Genomic DNA, 18,943 nt, shown 5'->3' on the forward strand with positions numbered 1-18,943 from the left:
AGGGACATGAACTGCGGAAACTGAGTAGGGATAATAAATACCTCGTTCTTGTAATACTTCTTACCACCGCAAGATGCGCAAGTTCCAGTATCGTACTCGTCGTACAGGAATAGGAAACCAAGTGGCCCCGGTAACGAGCTACTGAGGCACCCATGTTGAGGAAATCATCTTCCTCCTCATTCTGGCCCCTTGCATAGCTCCACGACAAGGCGGGCAGCTTCGAGGAATCTAGGGTCATGCTCAGAATGGGTCTGAGTTCTGTAACAAACTCCCATGGCCCATTGGTAGTTGTAGAATCACCCAGTCGGACCAGGTATTTCTCTCGCCAGTACTAACTCATGAGAGAACAAGCCGGGCAGTAAGAGGCTCGACCGTATGCGACAAGCGCAGAAGGTGAGGGCAAAAGCCATGCCATGTACCGTATGTCAACGCGACCTAATGGTAACCGGAAATCCGGCGCAGTCATAACAGGTGTGGCCTGGTCTTTGCAGCCGCAGGTATAACAGAGTCGCTTCAACGGTATGTAGTCCAGTCGTTAGGCCATGTAGTGATATTAACATTGCACGAAATCCCCAGTTTATGATCACAGCCTCGCGCCAAAGAACCGCCGGCAGGGAGTTATGAGACGGGCTGGTGACCATGATTGGACAGTGTTGCTGTTCAAAGGCTTGCGTCCTCTGTAACCTTCGATGATTTCTGTGAGCCGCTGTTAGCTTGGAAGACTACCTAGATACCTGGCGCTGGCGCGGCTTTCAGGAGCCTCGGCCACGCAGCGAACCTGCCAGCTGGGCCGTTTCCGGAAAACCAAAGTAAAGGATTGAGGTAACTGAGATAGATAAAGAAGAAAAGAAAATAATAAATTTGTTTTAATGGAAACGGCGAGAGAAGGGTTAGCGGTCCGCCGGTCACGCGGCTGAGAGAAAAAGCAACTGTCAACAGCAAGCGACAGTATCAACCGGCCAGACTATCGGGCTGTGAAGCTCGTACCGAATCCTACGAGTGAGCCATATCACGCCCTTAACCACTTTGTTAGGTGTATATCGATAGCTTGAGCAGTACCGTAAGGAATTTGGAATTTTCTCAGTATGATAGAGAGACTGGTGACTGCCGCACTTGGGAGCCTATATTGCACGCCTCACAGCACGCTGTGCTCTGATTCGTTATCTTAGCTTTATGGCACAGGGGAGGAACAGGTCTGTACCCAAATCGGGCAAATGCATTGGAATACGGAGTAGCGCTTCTGCGGCATTGTTAGCCAGGCGGCTCTTCTCACAAGACTGATCAGATGCAAATGTCGACCAATGACATGGCTAGTTTCCATAACAGTCGGACCGCCTCAATATCAATGATAATGTGCCGCGATGACGGAAAGCCACAAAATTCGGAGAAGGATCGAACTAGAAGCCATAGAAGGTATGTGGAAAGCGAGCCGTATATAGCACATGACGAGGTAAGGAAAGCGTCCTCCATAAAAGTACGCTTGGCCAATGGTGACAATAAGGCAATTCGGAATGACCTCGAGTCAAGAACTACTCCGTAAGGATGTAGTTGTGATCATGACGGGGATCCTGGTCCAGGAGGCGCAACTTTCCATCCAGTTGGGAACGACTGCAAAGCCCGGCGTATTGCGTGATAAGGCTGTAAGGAACAGGTGGCTGTACGGTTATTACCTAGGTACTGTAATAACGGAACACTGTGACTCGGATGATCAGCCTTGAAATACACTAATGCACTCAATCAACGTGGTAATTTATTAACCGCTATGGCGGGAAACTTATCGGGCCTCTCCTTAATCCTTATCCCTCCTTTTCCTCCTTTTCAACGGGGCCACCATTCTCCGTGGTGGGGAAGAGTTGCGTGCTGCTTCACCTCAAGTCAATGATGTCACCTCGCTAATTGATGATTAAGAAAGCCCGTATCCGGCCTCGCTTGCACCCACGGACGAACAAAATGCGAGGAATGGATAAAGAGCGCCGGCCTTATGGTGAAGAAAAGTTTGGAGATCGTCTCCTCAGCTGCGTGAGGGGAATTTTAAAGTATCAGCCAAGCCATCATATGGAGTAGCAGCATGAGATATTCTGCAGAGGATCACATCAATTGATCGAGGTTGAAGTGAACGTCTTGTATACTGCTAGACTGGGAAACCGGGGGCCTGTCAATCTCGCGTTCTGAATCGAATGTGGGCGAGATCAAGATGGCACAGCGGGGGCTGGACGTGCCACAGGAATTATCATTTTGATCGCAGCCACGATTCCACAAAGTGCTCGGATGCGAGATCCCAGCAACAGGAAAGTGAAACTGCGCTGGAAAAAGGCTTGGAAGCTGTCAATAGTGGACCACCGTTTGAGAGTATCCCCCACGAGGCACGGATTAAACCAATGAGAATATGCATATCAGCATCCTCAGACGGTAATCGGCGGCTGATTGGCGGTCATCGTGACTGTTCCTTCGGTTGTCCCAGGCCCAAGGTTGGAGTTGCTCGGGGAGTCGGGATTCGCTACGGGCTGCGTTTGTCCAGGCGCACCCAAGGCGCAGATAGCAGCTCTCACCGCCAGCGACGGCAGAATATGCAACTTATCCAAGGGACAAGGGAGAAAAGTATGGAACCCAGGACTGTACGCTTACTTGAGCCAATCTTGATAGCGGCTGCTAGTAATGTATCGATCTTACGTTGTTACCATTGCCGGACTATCTTCGCAGCAGAACAAGCTGCCGGGATTGCCGGCGCGATCAAGTGGATCATGTCATCCAAACCATGGCTCAGGGAACCTGTCAAATGGAGATGCATGCGCACATCGATAACTGCAAGATATCATGAGAGGACTGAGGCCTGGTGCTCGTGTGAGGAGATCACATTGGCTCGCCCGTATGGCTGCAAGGGTCATCGTGATGCGTTGTCAGCAGCAGGGCCGCTTATCGGAACCAGCATTTTGATTCTGACTGGCCCATTCCCGATTCTACTCTGACGGGAGTATGACTCTACGCCGCAGAGAACGGGATGGACAGGTGAGAAACTTGGAATGATCATAATGTCGATGCCTAGTGAGAGTGGAAACAGCGGAAAAATTGCCAAGCACGCGAGAGGGCCACAGATTGATCGATGTTTGTCCGGTGGGCCGTTACTTCCACAGGGTGCGGCTTTACCTGCCTCTGTTATTGTCTTCTTCGAGAGGGGTAACTCCTCAACTTGGATGCTTCACCATCAAATCCCGAGCATAAAATTGCTCACGAGGTAAGCGGCCAGTGAATTTTCGCGTTAGGTAGAAGACACCGCTCGATTGCGCCTCTTAGCGCCAATCGACGAGACATCCTTTGGGACCCGACCATGCTGGTCGAAGTAGTCCGTATGATAGAGGCCGTGTCCCTGGGTCATTTGAGCGAACGTCAACAGGCATGTCGGGATCATGCATCGTTTCGATCAGCGTCCACTGGGGATTACATGGTCCCGCCACAGCCGCGATATCAACCTCAACACCTCGTGTCCGGATACCTACATCTGAGGCAGGATCACTACAACAGGACAACCCGCGCTATCAGCGCGCCATGTGATTACGAAACCCATGAGGAATCTTGGTGTCGTCGATAAACGGGATAAACGCACGGTCGTCAATGGAGAGACTAGATAGCGGCGGCCAACGACACCAAAACACTAGCCTGGCCCTAAACATCAGACATGCCGTGGCTGCCAAACGATTAGTGATAAATAATTTGTTTCCCTTTGGGACTGGCTTTGGTCCTGAGCAACGGGCAAGAGGCCGATGGAAACGCGGTAGAACGTTCGACAACGTCAAGGTGCCGGGGTATGTTGTCCAGCGCAGTCATTACGCAGAGTAGTGGAGCGGTTCTGGCACGGCAATGCAAGTAACAACAGGGATGTGGCGTACATATCTTGCCCCGTGTTTGTTCACAAGAAGGTCTGCTTGGCTTTGTACACTATCAACCGCATGCTCCTTGCTTTCTACTGCCATCGACAGCTTAGAATGGCGCAATGTATCAGTGAATTTGAGCGTTTGCAGGCTACTGCCTACTGTCTGCTCGAATGACACCTCGGGATATTTCATGAGACTGTCCAGTCCTCAGTCCTCACAGACCCAAAAGTGGACGCTCTGCCTTGATTCAAACCCCGTGCGTTTTCTAGCGCAGCTGTCTCAATCAAAAGCTGAGAGCTCAGATACGTGCCAGGGCTGAAGCCTCTAGCGCCAAGCTTGAGCCATGGGCCAGCCTAGACGGTAGGGCAGAGGGAAACCGGTCTGTAAGATTGCACCCTCGCCTACTATTTGTCTCCAAGATCTGACAGGGAATCGGGCTCAGAAGTCGTCATCCTGACGGCGGGAGCATCAACCTTGACCGCTCCTCTGGCTGAAGTTCCCATGACACTCAAGGGTAGATCACATCATTCATGAAGGCATTGGATTATTGGACTTGAGGCCGACGTGAATAATGTCATGTGTGAGGTGATAAGAAATTATTATGCAAATCAACCCACGATCCGCCAACTAGTGATCAGATCAGAGTTTCAGGTTCCTTACCGCCCCGTTGTCCAATTTGTCATGAAGATCGTGGCTCCGTTTCTCGCTGTCCGTCTGGTCGGCCGCTCCGCGAGTCCGCACGCACCGCCTCAGCTCCTGCGAATCCACTGCCACAGCAGGGTACTGCCACAGTTCTGAAACAGGTTACAACACGCTGTCCGTCTTGCTGGAAACCTTCTCCACTCTGCGTTGTCGTCAGTCGGAGTCGTAAGGCTGCTGTAAGGAATTTGGACTCACAACCTCAAGCATGGCCCATGGCCCCATGGAAAGGATTTCCCGGAAGTGCCGGTTACTGTACGGACCGTAGCCTTTGTTTCGTTCTAGCTTTGTGCTCTACCAAGAATCTCTTGCGAGCGACTTTTGACGAGCCCAGTAATATCTCCTAACTGGGCCAATCGACCGCTAGAGACTGCGGATATGGAGAACTGGTAACCGCCGTTTTTGATCGCCGACCTCCCCTTTGGCCCGACAGCTTTGTTCTCCTGGCGCTTTCGGAAAACGAAGAGCCACTAGTTGAAGGAGTGCGTGAGGGGCTATCTCTTGCTCTGCCCTGAATGGTCTGTATCTGGAGCCAACCGTCGACAAGACAGCACCTGTCAGGTGACGTATTTCCAAGGATCTGTTGGACATCACCCTAGATCCATGTCACCTCCGGCAATTGGATTTGATTGACAAGATGTTTTGCACTGACAGCACTGCCAGTGACACGCAGCGCCGAGGAAATAAGATCGAAAGCACTTGGGTTGCCAACTTGCCATGGCCGATGGAAGTGTCAGTCATATTGTCATTAGCAGACAATTACAGCCTTACAGCCTGCTGTAATCCGGTAAGACATGCCCCATAAAAGAATCCACATAGTCAAACTAACCCCGGGAGAACCGTCACGCAGCCACGCTGGTGCGTAGAAATTTCTGTAACATGATTAATTTCTTGTCATTGAAACACCCGTTGTTATTGGTCGCGATGCGCGTCCTGCATTCTTATAGATGTAATAATGCATTCTATCCTTCAACTGACCAAGATTCGCACACGATAGTCCACTGGAGGCATTGTCATTGGAAGGAGACACATGTGGCTTTCGAGATTCTGATTGCGATGGACAAGAGATTTTCTGTGGGGAATCTTCCCATCTTCCTTTTGTCCCTTTGACTCAACCATGTGGGGAAAGCAGCTCAGGGACTCGGGGTATGAAATGTAAATTCCGTCAACAAGAGGTAAAAAAGGCAGTATATCGTGCTTGCTAGCAACATGAAACACATTCCAGTGTGCTGATCTAGAACAATCGCAGGCAGTAGGAGAGGCAGCCCTGTGCGAATATACATGCTCCATGAACGACCACTGCCAAACTCGTTGCGATTGGCCTAGACGATTCAAGCAAATGTTTGCTCTTTTAAAGAGAGTGGCAATATCTATAATCTTTAGGCAGACTCGAGTCGACCGTGGCCAGTCACGATAAACGGTGTGATGGAAACGGTGAGCAGGAGGAAAGAACGACTGCGTCGAGGAGTATGATTAGTCCGTCCTGCTTGGGCCGCCATTTCTGGCACATTAACTATGCTATTCCAGCTATCAACCTTGTAAGACTTGCTACAAGAGCACCCTGTGATGATGACCGGGCTTAGTATCCAACCAGACCGCAGTTCAATGGAGGCAGACTCCATACTGGCATACATGCCCACCTAGCATCCCTTTCTCAGCCTAACCGTCGCCAAGTACGGGGTATATCTATATAGGCGCCTTCCTCCCTTCGCCCTTCCTCGCCATATTTCTATCATTCCCATCCCTTCCACATCCAACCTCGCTACTACTGTACACAAGGGCCCAGAGAAAGGCTCAGCTCACGGCAGTCATCTCCATCATTGCCCTCCTCTTCACCCTGCCACTGCCACTGCTACTACCGAACCACCATCCCTAGGTTGAGATAGACTATATCACCGTCGACTAAGATCTCGCCTGGTCGAGTATATCTGGGAACAATATATATTATTATCCTAAATCTTCACACTGCCGATTCTCTTTGCTTTTTTTCCCTTTGAGATCGAGAAGAGGATTGATTACCAGTGCCGTGAACTGTTACGCGTACGGTACCGTCTCAGCCTGTTTTGAATACAGAAATTCAACGTCACTCCGAGGCTCCACTTCAGCTTTCTTTCAATCGACTGAAACATCCATCCGTTTCTCGAAATAATTAAGCCTTCCAAAATCTTTCTCTGACTCTTCCTTTCCCTCCCCAATCTGACGCGACATCGGTCAAGCAAGGACGCTCTGAGAGATTGTGACAAGGGCCACTGGGGACCTTACTTATAACGCTCCCAACTCCTCCATTCCAAACCCCGAACCAGATCAAATCATCCTCTTCGACTCGCCGCAGCCTGAGCGAAGGACAACGCTGGTCCTGTCTTTCGTCGCATGATCTTCCCTTGCTTACATACATCCCTGCGCATTCTGCTGCAGGTCCTTGTTCACGTAACTGCAGGAAGTTGGAACACCCACAGATCACCTAGCCCGCACTAAACGCTTACAACGCTCACCACAATCTTCCTCGGTCCAATCTCCGATATCTAGCTTGTCCGCTTCCTTCCGCTTTGGACCACCTGCATCACTGCGCTGGCAGGCAATCCTGCATTGGCACTGCCCATCCCCCGTCAACGCTTAACCCCATTGCCTGAGCTCATCCTTGGACGGCCCGCCTCTATTCTCGTGTCATTGCGCATACCACTGCAGCTCACCCAACCAGAGGCGGCCTCGATTTCGTACTCCAATCGCTTGCATCGCGAGGACACTCACGGAGGGGCTCTGCCACCATTGAAGCACATGCGCAAGGCGGACACCACTTGACCTGCATATTATTTTGAATCACCATTATTTTCCTTGCTTTTCGTTTTCGAGCCATTCCCCCCCGGTGGGTTACTTCACTCCTTCGACGACGCAACCAGCAATTGGTCGGTCTCCGCACGTCTTCCATACCTGCAGGATAACAGCTTTCCCCGCGCCCCAGGAAGACTAGCTAAGGAGTTCATCAAGGAAGCTGAACGACGGCCAAGCTCAAACGAAACGAAGCGAAAGGGAGACTAAAGAAGGGCTGTGAGACATTTGTGTGAATCTTTGCGCCCCGCATCCGGTTGCGCAAGATACGAAAGGGGCGGAGATTGTGTCAGAGTATACCGGAGAGCGAGAAACGAACGACAGATCCTTCAGCTCAAGCCATTGTTACACGATTCCAAGCGCCCGTGTTGGTTGTTATCAGGAACTTGGATCCCATTCATCTGCGAGTGCTCTCAGGCAGGGCTCTCCGCATTGCATTCAAAGCAGGCCAAAATGCAGATATCAAAAACAGAGCATTACCGCTAAGGACGTGGCTTTTGCATCAATCCAGCCAAACACGTTCGATCCTTCGGCCCGTATTGCATATCAGCTATAGCCCTGCCCCAACACGGCCCTCGGGTACCGCCTCACTGTTTATTTCGTTTTTGCACGAGTCCAGGTGACTCAAGACTTTAGCCCGACCCACGACAGGGCTCCAATCTTACGGTTGCAGCTGCTAAGGATTACTCCTAGTGAGTAGCCGCAATGACTTATGCAGCTACCTCATCATCCTCCGCCGTACATGGCGACACCCAAGCAAGTTTAAAACTTGCTGCCTCACGCCCCAGGCCAAAGCTACACCATGTTTTAACCTCACCATCACTACCTCCTGCTTCAGCACCTACCTACGCTTCCTCATACACATCTACTCCTATTTCTCTCCCCCCCTTTTGCAGCCCATCAAATGATTCCAGCCCTTCGGGCACCCCTTTTCTTGCCGCAGTTGACTCTTTCCGGGGTCGAATCACGCCGCTTCCTCCAACTTCTGCGCCTTCTCTAGACCTTGGGGACAGTATCATGGCTATTCCTGCAACCCTCAATTCTTCTTCTTACCCAGGGGATACGATTATCCCGAACCCCAATAACAAAGGCCCAGGCTTGATGCGTCGGATCTCTAGAGGCGCTGCAAACAAACTCACGAGACGAAGAGCATCGAACTCCCATAATGACAAGCGTGACCGCAGCTCGGGGCCCGTCATTATGCGTCGCCGCAGTGACAGTAAGACGGGAACACAAAATGGTCGAGACAGCGCCCTCGAATCTAGTTACGAAGAAGATAGCAACGACGCCCTCGATTCCCTAGGCGGCTGGGGCGGCTCGGAAGCATCCAGTGTGCCAAATGATAGTGTTCCAGCTGTTCCTCGCAACACTCGCGTTGTCGCACCTACGGTTGATTCGGCCATTCAGCGCGGAACGATTATGACCAAGGTCACCAAGAAGAGAAGAAAGCAGGTGCGCTTTCTCCTTAATCTTGATGCAGGCAAGGTTTACTGGGACCCCTCAAACCCAGCTAAGAGATTTTACATCGACGACGTGAAGGAGATTCGCGTTGGTGCGGATGCGCGCAATTATCGAGAAGAGCATCAAGTTTCTCAAGACGCTGAGAGTCGATGGTTTACGATTGTCATCGCGGATGCCGAGCGATCCAAAGGCCGCCCCGTCAAAACGATCCACCTCATTGCCCCTAACGAACGTATTCTTCAACTCTGGACCACGACGTTGGAGTATACTTCGCGATATCGGGTGGGACTTATGGCTGGTCTGGCTGCCTCGAATCAAAACGAACCGGTTCTGAAGGCACACTGGCAGCGCGAAATGGCTAGGCTTTACCCAAATGCGGGGATGGAAACTTTGGATTTTGCAGCTGTCGAAAGCGTCTGTCAAAGTCTACACATCAATTGTTCCCAGAATATGTTGCGCGCTCATTTTCTGAAGGCAGACATTGGGAAAAACGGGAAACTCAACTTTGCTGAGTTCAAAGACTTCGTCACACGTCTACGAGAGCGCAAGGATGTTCGGGAGATTCTTAGGAGCAACGCAGATGATTATCGTGAAGGCTTGACATCAGAGGAGTTCCTGGCCTTCCTCCGTGACGTGCAAAAGGAGGATGTTGATTCCGACCGCGCATACTGGATCTCGATTTTTGATAAACTTGTCCGAAAGTCGAAGCCACGCACTCAAAGTCCCAACGAAATCAACTCCGATGATCAGCTTCCTCGCATGAATCTTGATGCTTTCTCGTCATTCCTTGCCTCTGCCCGTAACGGGGTATACGCTTCTCGCTCCCCTCAGTCCAGATTCGATCGGCCACTTAATGAATACTTCGTCTCAAGCTCACACAACACCTACCTTCTAGGCCGACAAGTCGCAGGGTCTTCCAGCACAGAAGCATACATTAGCGCGTTGACGCAAGGATGTCGTTGTATCGAGATTGATTGCTGGGACGGTGCAGATGGTCGACCCATTGTGTCTCATGGGAGAACAATGACTACTAGCGTTTTGTTTGCTGACTGCATCACAGTCATAAACCGCTACGCCTTTTTTTCCAGCGAGTTCCCTCTCATTATATCTCTTGAAGTGCACTGCAACCCTGAGCAGCAGCTGGCTATGGTCAAAATCATGAAGGAGACTTTTGGCGATCAGCTAATCTTAGAGCCTCTCCTTTCCAACTCGATCGTTCTTCCATCACCCGAAGAGCTCAAGCGTCGTATCCTCATCAAGGTCAAGACTTGTGACGAGACTCCGGAAAATACACGCCAAGACCCGAAGACTTCGCTTCATGGTCGCAAGCGAAGCTCCAGTTCGCCTTTTATTCGCCCTTCGATGATTGACGGCCCTGCAATTCCGCCCCTTCCCTCTCTTTCAAGTCCGCCCACGATAGGCGCAGATGGTCACGGTCCGTTCTTGGTACCTGAGCGGAGGTCTTTCACTACTACCAGCATCAGCAGCGCCACAGAAGACAGTGATGGGGCTCTTGTCTCTGTCAGGAAAGAAAAGAGAAAGCGCCAAAAGAGCAAAATCACTAAACCCCTATCAGACTTGGGCGTGTACACCCGCGGCTACAAATGGCATAGCTTCGTCTCTCCCGAGAGCCAAACATACAACCATATCTATTCCTTCGCCGAGCGGTCTTTCGAGGGTATTTGTCGTGAACCCAACAATAAAGCGCTCTTTGAGAAGCACAACACAAAATACCTCACGCGCGTATATCCCTCTGGCTTTCGTCTACGATCGTCCAATTTCGATCCCCTGAAATTCTGGCGACGCGGCGTCCAGATGGCTGCGCTCAACTGGCAAACCTATGACGTTGGTATGCAGATGAACCAGGCCATGTTTGCCGCAGGGAGCGATCGTACTGGTTACGTGCTCAAGCCAGAATCTCTTCGTGTTCTATCATCAGAGCAAGATACACGCGTTACTGAACGGAAACTTGTTCGGTTCTCAGTCGACGTTATTTCTGCCCAGCAGCTCCCCCGTCCTCAAAACATGTCGCTGGACGGAAATATCAATCCCTACGTTGAGATTGAGATGTTCAGTGCGGATGACCGTGGCCAGAGCTTCGTTTTTGGTGAAGGTGGCATGAACGCTTCTGCCCGCAACGGCATGTCTGGCCTTGGCTTTCCGCACCGTCGACGCACCAAGGTCGAGCAGAGGAACGGCTATAGCCCGAACTTCGACGAAAGCTTCCGCCTGTCCCTAGAGACCAAGTACCCCGATCTAGTCTTTGTTCGATGGACTGTCTGGAGCTCAACGGATGGCCGAAGCGTGGGGAGCAACAGTAGTGTTCAGCTAGCTACGTTCACCGCTAAACTTACTAGCCTCTCTCAAGGGTATCGTTACCTACCTTTGTACGATGGCAGTGGTGATCAGTACATCTTCTCAACTTTGTTCTGCAAGATCTCAAAAGAAGAGCCCATTTCTGTTCGCAGACTGAACGCCGACGACCTCCGAGCCGAGCGCTTGGGTATTCTTCGCCAGATTGGTCAGACAGTCTTCAAGCGTACTTCGTCGACCGAGCGAGAGAAGCTTGATCAGTCAGACCGGGGTACTGAAACCCCAATAAGTCTGGAGGGCAAAGAGATCTCTCCGGCCTTGACGCCAACCATCTCTACCACCTCAACCGCGTCATAGCCAATTACTTCCTCGATCACCTTCCGCCTTTACCAGCGTATTGCGAAGTTCCACAATCTTCCTCAATGTGACGACCCACCACATTTCCATTTACTCTTTCTTTCGTTCCCATGTCTTATCCACCCACTCCCTTTTTCCGGTGTTTATTTGTTCGGCGTTTGGGGAACCATGTCATCCGAGCTTCCAAGACACAGCCTAGCTTGGCTGTATGAGTTAAAACTTAACTTTTCTCTTGGGATGCCCGGCATTCTGCTTTGAACGGGGGTACATTGTGGCTTCGCGCACTGGAAACGCGGGCCAGAGGCGCATTTCTGATGTCATTTTCATTGCCTTATATGTCTTGTTGAGCGATACCCATCTTCCACACTTACCTGTATTATTTTTTTTTTTTTTGCGCTGCATCGATGTGAGAGCTGTCTGGGTTCCTTTTCTTTTGTTATTTAGCATTGGCATACGAGCCGGACTCATTACTGTACGAGGTGAAGTTGTCATCCCTCTGGGGCATGGTTCGCATTAGGTGGTGCTCACATGGAAGCATTTGCATTGTCGGATATAAATTGCGGGCGATGTGCCATGTTCAGGTGTCTGTTTGATTATTGAGGAAACCATGATCTCCTGGAGAGAAAGATATCATCTTCGTTCTACAAACTATTGACTAGTTACTCGTGTCCTGGACGGCACATACTCAATCTAATCTATAGGAAGCGTCCGGGGCGCTTCTTTAACCAACCCTCAGCTCTGCAATTGTCTGATCGTAACTGGTAGTTGTCCAAAAATGAAGTCGCTCAGACATGGACATAGTATAGTGTAGGACCTGTAGTTAATACTCGGAAGATGCCCTCGGCAGACCTGCCCAGTCAGCTCGGCCCACCTGCCACATAATCCGCGGAAGCCAGGTCGACTACTTTCCACTCCGCAACAAGAGAGCTCCGATACATTCTCAGCAGGACAGCAAAATCAACACATTCAAACACCACAATGGATCCATTCTCAGCAGAAGGAGGTACGGAGACACTCCTTGAACCCCTCCAACCCCCCCGGTTTCCCATCCGCAACCCACTAACATTGCCCCCTACACAGAGCTCATCAACATCCACAACGCCTTCCACCAAGGCCAATACCAAGCCGTCCTAGACTTCAACACATCCTCCTTCTCGCCGGAGAACGCCCTCCCCGCGCGCATCTTCCAGCTCCGCGCCCAGCTCGCCCTCGGACACACTGATGACGTCCTAGCCGACGTCGAAGGCGATACCGAGGAGTCGCCCGATCTGGCCGCCGTCAACGCCCTCGCGCAGTATGTTGGAGGCAACGTCGAGGCTGCCACGCAATTAGCCCAGGATCTGGCGGAGAATTACCCAGATAATGCTACAGTTCAGGTGTTAGGGGCTACGGTGTTGCAGGGTGCGGGGAGGAGCGAGGAGGCGTTGGCTTTGCTGGGGAAGCACCAGGGGAGCTTGGAGGCGTGAGTTCCCGACGGATTTCGAGGGGTAGGGGACGAAAGGCTGATGGTTAGCAGAGTCGCGTTGATCGTCCAGATCCACCTTCAGCAGAACCGGTCCGATCTGGCGCTGAAGGAGGTTCAGGCTGCGAAGCGCTGGGCGCAGGATTCCCTGCTGGTTAACCTTGCGGAGTCCTGGGTTGGGCTGAGAGTTGTATGTCGCCGCTCAATGCTCCTAGGAGTTCAGAAGGCTTACTGATGCATTTTACCTAGGGCGGCGAGAAATACCAATCCGCATTCTACGTCTACGAAGAACTCGCGTCAGCCGACAGCACTTCGGCGCCGCTTTCGGTTGTTGGGCAAGCCGTTGCAGAGATTCATCTCGGTCGGTTACCGGAGGCTGAGGCTGCGATCTCTACTGCTCTCGAAAGATACCCTAATGACGTGGGGCTGATTGCAAACTCGATTGTGCTGAATGTGCTGGCTGGAAAGCCGACGGAGGACTTGGAGAAGTATGTTTTCGCCCCCAATTCAGATCCTGCAAGGGGGAGGGCTTTACTAACGGCTTTCTATAGGCGCCTCCAGGAGACCGAACCATCGCATGCTCTGCTGGCTGATATTCATGAAAAGAGTGACTTTTTCGATACCGCTGCTGCTAAATACTCCGCGAAGGTTTCATCATAGATAATCTGTCTAGTTCTGTCTTTATTTTATGAATCCATATGACGGCGAACTATCTGGTCCTTTATTCTCTTCGGAGGCTACGCATTGTTTCTCATCTCATATCACTTCTGGTGGGCAGTACAGGGGTTCAATTGTGTATAAAATCATAGCATTCCGCAAACGCAGGTAGTATTAGATATCTCCCAATGAGGTTCATACAGCTCAAGGGCACATGGCTTAAATTAAAGATGAGCACCAAGCCAGTTCCTCAACCCCCGAGCCTGTTGGCTCTCCAACCCTGTTCCACTGTAAACTGGCGATACATGGGTATCCTCATACCCAACTACATACGTAGTCTGCGGAACGACGGTCTGAGGACAGCATTAGCCTGGCAGATAGAAGAAAATGGCGTCAACAACATACCTTGAACCTATTCGCAAACTCCTCGACGGCTGACAACAGAATCTCATCACCCCCAGCAAGAAGCAACACCCTCTTCGCCTTCACCCCAGCCCACCACTCAGTCGGTGCCTTGGCCGGCTCACTCCATGCATCTCCCTCCTTCCTACTTCCCAAATACTCCTCCGACCAGACCTTCAACCCCTGCGACGGCACAAGATCCTTGTACTGGTTTTTGGCCATCGATTCCCCATGCAGGTCAAACGACACCCACGGCGCAAAGCCAAAGACACCAGCAAGCTCAGCGCCATCCTGCAACGGCAACGGATCAATCTCCGGGTGCGGGTGCGTGAGATGCAGGAGCACAGAGAGGGCTAAGTTTCCGCCCGCGGAGTCGCCGCCAACAAGGACATTGGATGGATCCCGCCCGCCCTGGTCCACGACGAGGATGTACCGGAGGGCCTCGACGGATTGGCGCAGCTGCGTTGGGTACGCGGCTGGTGGGGAAAGGGTGTATGCTAGAAAGAAGATGGCGACGTCGTGGCCACTCCTGTTCAGCTCTTCAAGGAGATCGTGGAGGAAGGAGAAGTGGCCAGGGACGGCGGGGAGGGCAAAGCCGCCACCTACTTGCTATTAGTTCCTGTCGTTGTTGTCTTGAGATCTATATACCGTGGTAGTACACAACGACGTTTTTGGCATTCTTGCTCCCGATCCAAAGACCCTGGGCGCCGTGCTTGAGCGGTACAATCTCCGGGACGAGGTTCTTCTGCTTAGCGTAGGCTTCATACGCCTGGACGGTAGGTGCATTCTGGGATCTAAGGCAGATGTCCCGTCCGGTTAACATTGAAATAAGCTAAAGACTATGCGACCAAGCAGAAATGGTAAAAGAAGGTGGTGGAACGCACTGAAGCTGCCGTACTGATAGTCGCGTAACAGCCTTGCGGGTAATGGCATGGGAAAGATGCATGTTGAATGTCTTCGCTCCGTTCTTGCCGCGGAAGACGCCCGTGATGACATTGTACAGGACGGTCCCGAGCAAGGACAGGTTACCAGCGAAGAGATCGGCCTTCTCCCAGAAGGAGAGAGGCGGGCCTGAGAGCGAGGAGGCCATGGGTGAGCTTTGGCTGTAGGACTGGGTCTGAGGTAGGGAAGTTTTCTATGTTCTGGGATACCGGTGGCCTGGATACTGGTAAGCAGGAATCATGGGTTTGAACCTGGCTGAGACGGAGGGGCGTCGGAACTCACTCCATCTTGTAAGATCGTCCATCCCTCCCCGCACTCGCGAGCAGTGGCGGGAATAGCTAGGCGTCAAAGTCAAACTCGACGCGAGGAGGGGTTGATGCAGCTATCGCCGGTTCAGCTGTTCGTATACCTCGGCTGCGGGGTTGGCGTCGTCGGTGGAGCCGGCGGAGAAACTACAAAGGTACAGACTACAGCAGTCTTGTCTCGAATGTTGCAAGTGTTGCACACAAGCAAACATAGCATCAATGGATTATATTCATAGCCTGTATTGTAGCTGCTCCTAGTTGCCATTGACCGAATCCTCTTTCCCGGTCAGGTCGCAGAAAGCCTTGAATGTGGTAAAGACATTCTCCTGGTCTGGCCCGGTTCCTGTGTTCTCGATAATGCACTCAGCATTTGCGCCTACAAAGAACACATATCCCTCTTTGACTTCCTCGGTCTTGTGGCCCACCGATATCTTACCGGTACCCCCAGTACAAATCAAGATACTCGGTCCGGTCAGCGGATCAAACGTCGCTTTGGCCCCTGTGCGGCGGAGAGCTGTCTTCACCACGCTGAACTCCTCGATTGGGGGATCATAAAGAAGAGAGTCTGAAGCGCTCGAGTACGCTGGCGCATTTAGCACCACGTATGGATAGTCCGTGGGCTCCAGCTTCTGTTCATCAATCGGCGCATACGAGTAGGTCAGCATTTCGGTGAGTGTGTCCACATCCTTGAACTTGGGCGTAAACCCCGCACGAACGACATTGTCGGATGAGGCCATGCACTCGATAATGTCGCCGGAGATATAGGCGTGGATATCGTCGGCCTTGAGGAACATGGCTTCTCCAGGCTCCAGACAGACGAAATTGAGGAAGAAGAAAACAAACAGACCAATATCGTTGGGAAACTGCTCGTTGAGTCGGACAATTATTGATGCTAATTCGGCGGCGTCAGTAGGGTTGGTGTCGGGAGCGTTGACCAGCGATGCGAATGTTTCTGGAGAGCTCTGCGCCGCTGCAACCAGTTCCTGCGCGGCGGCCTCAATATCCTCCGGAGAGGATTTCATCAGCGAGGTAAACAGTGTTCGCAAGGCCGCTTTATTCTTTTTCGTCTGTTCTGGATCCTCGGTGTCCTCAGACCCTCGAACCGTATTCTCAAAGTCGGTTGCAGTCTGTGCGCCGATGAGACCACGAAGAGGTGCAACGGCCTTTAGGAAGTGAACTATTTCCGCCAGAGGCCGGAAGCCACACAGGCCTTCAAAAGGTGTGATCGCGATGGTCATCTCTGGCTTGTGGTTGTCATCTTTGAGACAGTCAACAAAGTAGGACTGAATGGCCGATATGTCGCCTACCTGGATAATTCTTAGAGTCCCGCGCATGAAGAGTCTCCGCGAGCTTCTTGTTTGGATGGGCCTGGATGCTAAGAGCTTTGCGGATCGACAGCACCTTGAAGAGGAATGGAAGTTTGCCGCCATATCGCTCGCTAACTTCTGGAGACATCAAAGCCTGGTTGTCCTGGACCATATCGAGCAATGTACGCTGAGTTTCGAGGTCTTTCGACGGAAGAGAGGGATGGGTCCCCATCCACAGCTATCTTGGATCAGCTTCTCGTCCACCGCATTGTGCTAACCTCAGGGTATCCCCAGAACACCCACTTCAGCGTAAGGTTTGTCTGATTCGACCGAGAAACTGGAGGGCGCTGTGGTCGCTGCATATTTTGCAGCGGCCGACTCGGAGCCGACCTTGCCTGTGAAATCTTAGACGTGTTCTTCTATATACGGCGAATCGGATGGGAGTGTCCTACCCCAGTCGTAGCTATTCACACCTAGAAAACACAACCATTAGCGTCTAGATCAAGGATAGATCGAAGAGCCTTTACATACCACACTGAAGGCGTAGAAGCGGTACCTGCATCTTGACGGAGATAGCAAGCGACTGCAAACACCGAGTGTTCTGTGTGAAGAAAGAGCTCAAGGCGGGGGATCCACTAGCAAGTGGTGTGAATGAGCGAGTTTCTGGTGACTGCGTCGCAGTTTCTCGATAGGCTTCCTCAAACCCCTGCCTCTCTGCTGTGTTTCTCTCACGCACAGAGATCTTGCCTGCTTCTTGTCTGGACTTTCTCTTCTACCCCTCGATCTAAGTAACCTTACAAGAAAGCGGCTACCGCATCCGTCATAGCTGACCCCGTGACCGGGCTCCCCAGCTTCGATGGAATCGGCCAATCAAATACCGGTAACGTGGGCCGTCAAGCGCGTCCCGGAGGCTGGCCCGAACAATGCCAAGAAGAGCGGCCGCCGCCCAGCGCAGCGTGCATCGCTTCGTCCTGGTCACAATCAATCGGCAGTCCAAGATTCTCTGCATTCTGAACATTCCCAGAGCGATCCCGCAGGCCTTCCACACTCGTTAAGGCAGGGTGCAGCTCGCGGCACACGGAGTGCTAATCGTCAGGAAATTGTGTCCAAGTTTGCGTGGGACGCCCTCGAGATTGAGAAGCAGCGGTCTCCAGAGGGGGCCTCGACGGCCGCCGGAAACAGTAATCCAGGCTCCTGGCCGAAGGTGGTCGTTCAAGTGCCCAAGCCTCCTCCCAAGAAAATGTCTCGGAATCGCCCTAGGGCCCCCCCTACAGTTAGGGACAATGGCCTTGCCGCGAACGAGGAGACTGATATGTGGAATAAGATCCTCCAGGACCTGCGCAAGGCCAAGGAAAAGAATGACAAGCAGAAAGCATTATCGGAGCAAATAGCGGCTTTGAATGAGAAGATTGGCAAAGAGGGCGGAAGTAAGTATCCTGCAAGATCATCTCCGTACAGTGACTAATTCTTATGGCAGAACCCACTCTCAGTGAGCACAATCAACTAGATAGCCTCTACCGTCAAATGCTCAAGCTATGCGAAGAAGAGAGAGCTATCCTGCAAGATGAACCAAGCGATGTCATCAAGAACCTTGGTCTACTCACTGCCCTACGCCAGGCATCAGAGGCAGAGGCCCCCATGAGTCGTGCAGCTTCTTTGTCCAAGAACCGAAAAAAGCGAAACGACATTGATGGATCTGCTACCGACTCACCAGGGCCTTCAGGCGGTCCTTCGGACAAAGGCGGCCGCTCCAAGGGGAGTACCCAGCGCAGCACAAGCGTGTCTAGCACTCAGATTCGTGACAATGTGCAGGTCAAGATAGAAGAAGGGGCCGAGAGTTCCAAAGCTACACCTGCTGAGCGTAATGGACAGCTAACTGTGGGCGCCGAAGTCGTTTTCAAGCACAACAAGAATAAACAAGGCGTTGAAGGCGAGGGTATCCAGTGTATCATTAAGGGGATAACAGGTGAGGGAACCAAGAAAAGGTGGGTCAAGCCTTTAAGCCCTTCGTTTCCACGCAAGATTGACCGATGCATATCTCGTGAAGATACGACGTCCAGGACCCGGAACCCAACGAGAACGGCGAACAGGGAGCTGTCTACAAGACCACGGCGGTGTCCTTGATTCCAATCCCGCCTGAAGGGTCTACGCTGCCCTCGTTTCCAGTTGGAAAGCAAGTCCTTGCACGATACCCTGATACGACCACATTTTATCGTGCGGAGGTCATGGGTTCGAAGAAAGACCATTATCGCCTCAAGTTCGAAGGCGAGGAGGACGACAAGGAGATGGAAGTACACCGTCGCTTCGTCCTGGACATAGGAGGCAAGTGAGTTGCAATTCGAA

General features: G+C 51.9%; 5 protein-coding genes across 5 annotated transcripts; 3 read left to right on the plus strand and 2 right to left on the minus strand.

The window, feature by feature from the left end:
- Positions 1–8,411: 8,411 nt before the first annotated feature.
- DSM5745_01640 (putative 1-phosphatidylinositol-4,5-bisphosphate phosphodiesterase Plc1) lies at positions 8,412–11,525 on the plus strand (the record flags this gene model as incomplete). Its single annotated transcript, XM_026743656.1, has 1 exon — positions 8,412–11,525. One exon carries the CDS (start codon positions 8,412–8,414, stop codon positions 11,523–11,525), a length of 3,114 nt encoding a protein of 1,037 aa, XP_026606819.1.
- Positions 11,526–12,503: 978 nt separating this feature from the next.
- On the plus strand, positions 12,504–13,647 carry DSM5745_01641 (putative Coatomer subunit epsilon; the record flags this gene model as incomplete). The annotated part of the gene is made up of 5 exons (XM_026743657.1): positions 12,504–12,528; positions 12,606–12,987; positions 13,042–13,177; positions 13,237–13,475; positions 13,539–13,647. 5 exons carry the CDS (start codon positions 12,504–12,506, stop codon positions 13,645–13,647), a joined length of 891 nt encoding a protein of 296 aa, XP_026606820.1.
- A 221-nt stretch (positions 13,648–13,868) lies between these two features.
- On the minus strand, positions 13,869–15,136 carry DSM5745_01642 (putative 6-hexanolactone hydrolase; the record flags this gene model as incomplete). Its single annotated transcript, XM_026743658.1, has 4 exons — positions 13,869–13,997; positions 14,050–14,648; positions 14,695–14,840; positions 14,931–15,136. 4 exons carry the CDS (start codon positions 15,134–15,136, stop codon positions 13,869–13,871), a joined length of 1,080 nt encoding a protein of 359 aa, XP_026606821.1.
- Positions 15,137–15,547: 411 nt separating this feature from the next.
- pmi1 (mannose-6-phosphate isomerase pmi1) lies at positions 15,548–16,772 on the minus strand (the record flags this gene model as incomplete). Its single annotated transcript, XM_026743659.1, has 2 exons — positions 15,548–16,551; positions 16,601–16,772. 2 exons carry the CDS (start codon positions 16,770–16,772, stop codon positions 15,548–15,550), a joined length of 1,176 nt encoding a protein of 391 aa, XP_026606822.1.
- Positions 16,773–17,456: 684 nt separating this feature from the next.
- On the plus strand, positions 17,457–18,930 carry DSM5745_01644 (SAGA-associated factor 29 family protein; the record flags this gene model as incomplete). Its single annotated transcript, XM_026743660.1, has 3 exons — positions 17,457–18,027; positions 18,078–18,585; positions 18,648–18,930. 3 exons carry the CDS (start codon positions 17,457–17,459, stop codon positions 18,928–18,930), a joined length of 1,362 nt encoding a protein of 453 aa, XP_026606823.1.
- Positions 18,931–18,943: the final 13 nt, after the last annotated feature.

Source organism: Aspergillus mulundensis (assembly GCF_003369625.1).
Source record: "Aspergillus mulundensis strain DSM 5745 chromosome Unknown scaffold_1, whole genome shotgun sequence".
In the NCBI taxonomy this organism is placed as follows: domain Eukaryota; kingdom Fungi; phylum Ascomycota; class Eurotiomycetes; order Eurotiales; family Aspergillaceae; genus Aspergillus; species Aspergillus mulundensis.